This window comes from Equus quagga, chromosome 10 (assembly GCF_021613505.1).
Source record: "Equus quagga isolate Etosha38 chromosome 10, UCLA_HA_Equagga_1.0, whole genome shotgun sequence".
Classification (NCBI taxonomy): Eukaryota; Metazoa; Chordata; class Mammalia; order Perissodactyla; family Equidae; genus Equus; species Equus quagga.
The window spans coordinates 3782617-3788908 of record NC_060276.1 but is presented as its reverse complement, the minus strand read 5'-3'; the positions used below and the strand labels follow the sequence as shown (position 1 = coordinate 3788908).

General features: G+C 37.9%; 1 protein-coding gene across 2 annotated transcripts in view; it reads left to right on the top strand.

Moving 5' to 3' along the window:
- VMA21 (vacuolar ATPase assembly factor VMA21) overlaps positions 1-6002 on the top strand; it is a 9587-nt gene extending 3585 nt beyond the window's left edge. For both annotated transcript variants that reach the window (XM_046673243.1, XM_046673244.1), the window contains 2 exons: positions 1445-1554; positions 2120-6002. In XM_046673243.1, the coding sequence (XP_046529199.1) occupies positions 1445-1554; positions 2120-2262 (253 nt within the window). In that variant the 3' untranslated portion in view covers positions 2263-6002. The remainder of the gene's footprint in view (positions 1-1444; positions 1555-2119) is intronic.
- Positions 6003-6292: the final 290 nt, after the last annotated feature.

Sequence of the window (6292 nt, the reverse complement as noted above, 5' to 3'; positions counted from 1 at the left end):
TCACGTGTTTCCTATGAGCATAAAGTTAGAAGTGCATTGAGGTAAGTCTGAGGATGGTTAGATTTAAGGGAAAAAAAAGGTCTTTAAACTAAATGATTAGAGCTATAGGGCCTTCTGCTTTTATAATGTATGAGGTATGTCTGTGTCCAGGGTTGCTGGAAGTGTGTGACAGCTTCACTTTCAGTAATGTTGCTTTTTTGTGACAATGCGTAGGACAAATGCTGACATATATCTACTTATTGAAAAGTCAGCAAAATAGCATTAAGGAATATTTTGAAAACGGGGGGAAAACTTTATTTTTCTATGTTAATCCGGAGGCCTTTTTCGCATGCACACATTTTTAACATAATTGGAATAGTATCCATCAGGGGTTGGCAGAGTTTTCTCTAAAGGGCCAGATCATAAATATTTTAGATTTTGAGGGCCATGTGGTCTGGCACCACTACTCAGCTCTGCCTTTGTAGCTCCAAAGCAGTCTTAGAGGCTACGGAAACGAACAGGTGTGGCTGTGTGCCAAGTATACGATTTAGGGAAATAGGTGGTAGGCCCTCAGGCCTTATTTTGAAGGCCCCTGATGTACATAATTCATTGTGATCTGCCTTGTTCTTTTGTCATATGAATATTTTCTGAGTAATCATCAAAATTCTTTTTAACATTTCCATGTATTGGTGAAATCATTTTCCTGTTCTTGGACATTTTTGTGTTACCCAGTTTTGTTTGTGCTATTATATTAATCTTTATATTGTTAATGTTTTAAGTAGCAGTTTATCAGACTTGTTTTTGTTTATATAATTTTAAAATCTTGATTGCATTTTTAAGAATAGTTATATTCTGGAACAAAACTTTTTCCACTGGAATATTTCCTTGGTTTTAAAATAGTCTGTGGACAGATAGAATTCACTGAATAGAGTGTTTTAACATCAAACTTTTAGTGCATCCATGTTACATGAAGGCCGTCTAAGTTGTACTATAGCTGTTTAATCAAGAAATTTGAGTAAGTTTCCTTCAGCTGCATCCAGGTGGTTGTAGGCTGCTCTTTCTTTGGAGGGTCTCCTTCCTTGTTTGTATGTATTCAACTGGCCCTGGAGAGGATGCTTTGAAGGAGCACTCCTCACTTGTTTTCGTGCGTCTTCTCTCCTGCTGCCTCCACTGTAGTTCGGGAATTACCGTGTACCTTCGAAGAGCACTTGGAAGTGACACACCACTTTCACACTTCGACGCTTCCCCTCACACTGATTCTGAATGACAGTCTCTTGCAAGTGAACCTGCAGCTAGGTCCCATGGCCCTTCCAATTTTGAGTCCCCGACTCTGCTCGGCTGCGGCTTCCAAGGCGGGGGCAGGATTTCCAGCACCTTCTCTGGGTATTTATGGCATTTATGAATGCAAGGATGGCTGGAAATGGCTGTGCAGGTTCTGATTTTCTCTCTGTTTGCTTTATTCCAGAAGTGAAAGTTCGTTAGCATCTACCCTGAAGACGCTGCTCTTCTTCACAGCTTTAATGATCACTGTACCTATTGGCTTATATTTCACAACTAAATCTTACATTTTTGAAGGTAATCCTAAACCATAAAAACGAGACATTTTCCCCTTTACTGTATTTAAGATTCTATGCTTTTATGACGTCTTTATATCTGTAAACTGGGTATTCTTAATTTTGCTTCTCTGTTTGGCTTTTCAAAAATCATGTTCATAATGAGTCTTACTTCATGAAATGAGCTTTTCCGTCACTCAGTTACTTCAGCTTGCCACCATGCGCATGCATGGTTTTCTGTGAAATAGTTTGTGCATCCATTCTTTTACTATCCCTTTGGAGTTGGCTGACATGGGAGGAGGGATTTGGGGGAAGGTACCCTTTGTCGCAGACATTGAAAGGAAGAGAAAATAAAGTCCCCTGTTTTATGTCGAAGTCCTGAGATGAAGTCATAATTATGGTTTTCATTGAAAATAATATGCTTTGTGTATAGAAGATATTCAGATCTTTAACTGAATTCTTGATCTATCACCACTCTTTTTAATTGCCTGACTAGTTAAATGGATAGCTCATAAAAATTAGTTTGCTTTGTTTTTTGTACTTTGATGAATTTTGGATTAAAATGGAAACTTGTTTTCTTTTGATAGGAGCCTTTGGGATGTCCAATAGGGACAGCTATTTCTATGCAGCTATTGTTGCAGTGGTCGCCGTCCACGTGGTGCTGGCCCTCTTTGTTTATGTGGCCTGGAATGAAGGCTCACGACAGTGGCGTGAAGGAAAACAGGATTAAAGTGAACATCACCTTTTGAGAGCATTAAGTTGGTTTTTAAAGATGACAGATCCATCTGGGATGCTGATGATTTCAATAGAGTTGAAGAACCTCTAGAGTCATCCTTGAGAGTCATGTTTGACTAGTGTAAATCTTGGTCCTTCTAATGTAATGGTTTGTATCGTCAATTTTAACTGTATGAATGAAGCCTCTCATTTGCAAATGAGAATTTGGAAAAGTTGAATTAGTTACCAATAAGTATGTTAAATTAGTTACACGTTATTCTGGGAAGAATGTGTTTATCTTAAAAAATGTTTTAGAGCATTTTGTCTTTTGGTTGGTTTTCAGTTTTATTCCTCTTGATATATTAAGATGTACACAGTGAAGCAAATCTCAACTTTATTTTTCTCTGGAACACTTTCCCTAACTCTTGGATACCAAGTCATTGGATTTTGGCTTGTAAATTCCTGTGGGAAATTGTTTAAAATGTGGACCCTGGAATTAATCTGAATGTCACTGAGAAATTTTGCTTGAAGTGTAATCCCTCGTCAATAGGAATCTTTCATTACATTGTTTCATGGGAAAACTAGGCTGAATTACACTCATTCATATAAAAAGACTGGTTTGTTGAAGCATCTAGATAGCAAAGCAAAGAGCTAGCTGCCTGGGCACTTGGCCTGCTCCCTGAAGGCTCCTTGCAGGCTGGCCTTGTGCTTTCAGACCAACTCTTTAATGATCTGCTTTGCTCTGTCATTCAACGATGAAGTTATGCTTTAATTACAAGGCTTGTGTACACTCCCTTTAAATTTGTTTTTTCCTACTTTTTTAGTAATGTACATGATAGGAATTTGCATTTAAGTGTTCATTTTTGCTTACTTAGGGAGTGTAAACAATCCTGAAAATAGCTTATTTTTATCACCCAGGAAGTATTCTTGGGATTTCTAGTCTAGTCTTTTTAATCAGAGCCATTATATCCCAGATATATATAATTAGATAATCCTTGAGGTCCTTTTTGATAGAAAAAGACCCTGTGATTTTTATTTAGTATCCTTAGTCTGTGTTCTTTCCAGCCACTTGGTACTACTTCTGTGCAGTCTAAAAACACACCTGGAAAAATATATATTAAAACAGGAAGAAAATTTAAATTCCCTGTAATGTTGCCACCTGGAGATAACTACTGTTTTGGTTTACGTCCTGTGTGCATTTCTTAATGCTTGTTCATATATGCACTAAAAGTTTAATTTATGTTCAAATTCTGGCAACTTTACCTGACAGCTATTTGCATTTTTTCAGATGGGTGATTATTGACCATTTTCTACAAAAGCATATCCTACCTTCATTCTTTTACCTAGATAACTCATTGATCAGATGTCCTGTTACTGAGAATTCCTAATGCAAAGGCCCTTGCTGTGTTTGCCATTGCTCATTTGTTTGTTCCCCCCTATTTGTCATGTTGTGGAACTGTGCTCAAGGAATAGAGACATGCTTGGGGATGAAAAAGCCAAGTAGGCATTCGTGTTTATTTAATTGTTGAGAAAAAGATCAAAGATGATTATCGCGGGGCTATATTTTACTCTTGTATTACTTGTTGCCTACAGTTTAAGTGTCTTGTTTAAGCAGTTATTCTAAATGTAAAGTATTTCTTTTAAAAAACCTACAGTTTTAGTTAAAATTGTACAGATTTAATATAAAATTGTAGAATACTCCAGTTTGAGTCTGGGGTACTGCGTGGTAGATTTCTGGATGATCCCCTGCTTTAGATGCCTTGTCATACTTAGAATTGTCCACCTAATTTCTTTTTCTACAATGCCAAGGTTTTTCTTGTACTTTTGGGATCTTATGCTATTTGTAAACTATTAGTATCTGGTGTTAGATTACTTTGTTTGATTTTAGACATTTGCTGAGTAGATAATATGGGTATTTTTCTGCAAGTATTTAAACCAGGGATTCATGCGAATCAGTTATAATTTCCTTTTGGAAAAAGTATCCCGTGTTTGAAAGTTAGAATCGGATGCTAGGGTTGAGATTTAGGATTATTACCATATAGGCTTGTTTGCAAACCAGTTAATTTTTTCCTGGGGTTTTAACTGTTAACTCACCAGTTTGCTGCTGTTGAAATAACATACGATATCTCACATAGAGATTTATTTTTCAAGGTGTCTCACTGGTCTCCTCTTGCACAATGTCCATACTTCAGGATGTGTGGAAAGGAAAGCTACAATGGAGCCCTTATAGATGTTTGAAGGTAGGAGTATGTTTGCTATTGTTTGGAAACTGGTTGTGAGAATAACCTCAATTAGGAAGTGTAACTTGAAGTGCCAGTACAAGCTACTGAGCTAACACATTGCCTTCCTCACCTCACCTCTCATTTTGCCCCCCAGAATATAATCTTTCCCCCATCGTGCTAAAAAATGAGCAGGGTGCTGTAGAATGCATCTGAAGAATGCATCTGATGTCATTAGCTCTTCATGTGGATACCATCTCACGTGTAACAGCAGAATTCAGTTTTGAGTTGTTACTGAAGAAATTTACTTTCCATTAAAAAAAATCTGTTTCATGAGACTCTAACAGAACTACATTGTAATAATTAGACTTTTCATCATAAAAGTCTCATCAGTTGCCAAAAGAGGCACCTGGTTGCCTTGTTTGGTGTTTATTTTCCATTTTCATAGAAATTTTATATATACAGCTAGAGTACCTGAGGAGGCCAGTACAAACAGTTCAATAAGGCATACCCAAAGGAGGACAAGCTGAGAGGATGTGAAACACGATTTCACTCCTGTTCTCAGTGTATCTAGTGTGTATTTCTTGTCTCTAGCCAAGTTCAGGTTTATTTTATTTATGCTCAAGTGAAGTTGTAGACCGTTAGGCCCATTTTATAACTGGTTCAACTGCGGCGCGGAATTTGTCCCTTGTCTTAGGACAGTAGCAGATATCTCTGCAGTCAAGGGCTCTGTGTCCTCCGCCAGAGTAGTACAACCTTATTAATTCAGACCCTCCTCTTAGGTTGACGCTACTTTTTGCAAGAGCTAGGCTGAAGCAGCATATTAATGACTTGACAAGATTTCTTTTTCCTTTTTTCAGGGGGAAGGGTCACCTGAGAACAATTCTTTTCAGGGACCTGGAAACCTAATGATAAATATGACATGTAATCTATGACTAGCTTAATTCTTTATGTATTCATTAAAACAGTCTGGAATTCCTCAACTTACCTTCACACCTGGCCACGCTTTCCTTGCTTGTTTTGTTGCTACGTGTACTTGAAAGTAATATCTGTTCCTTTTAAGATGTCCTATAAGTCATATTTGTCAGTTACACAGACTAGTCTTCCTTTTTCACAAGTTCAGTGAAATCTCACTGAACAGTAATAATAGCAATAGCTAACAACATCTGCACAGCACCTTACAGTTTGCAAAGAACGTTCACATATTCTCGTTTGAGTTTTGCATAGTGAACCTGTTACGAGATGTCTCTTGACATTGATGCTAAAAGTGGTAGAGTCTTTAAATCACTAGAGTCATTGGCTATGCCATAGTCGTGAATAGTGCCCTGACTAGGCAGGGTTTAGATGCGCCACGTTGAAAGCTGTGTGTAATTATCAAAATGGGGGGCTTGAGTTCGTTAGCCACTTGAATCTGATTTACTTTTGTAAGTGATGCTTTTCTAACTGTTATCTGGATGGATTTTGTATTCGTTATATTCTAGCCTGTAATTTGTATAAATTTACATCTGTTGTCATTAAAAAAGTGTTTGTAATGCCACTTTGATGTGTCCTGATTCAATTAGTAGTGAGTTTATTAACCTCTTCATTCTTTTACGTTTGTTTGCCTCTCTATTTGTACTGTATAGAGTATGTGCGGAACTGTCGAGGGTAAGCTTCTACGCAGTAAGTGTAGACCAGAGATGCTCAAACTGCTCGGGGGCCGTGAGGGGTCCTGAGACAGGAAGGGCCAGTTCTACTCTGTCTGCACCGGGGCCGTCAGCATTGGTGTGGCAGTGGGGAAAACAGCTCATTGCCCTGTGGCTTTAAAAAAAATGTCATTTGGGGTGA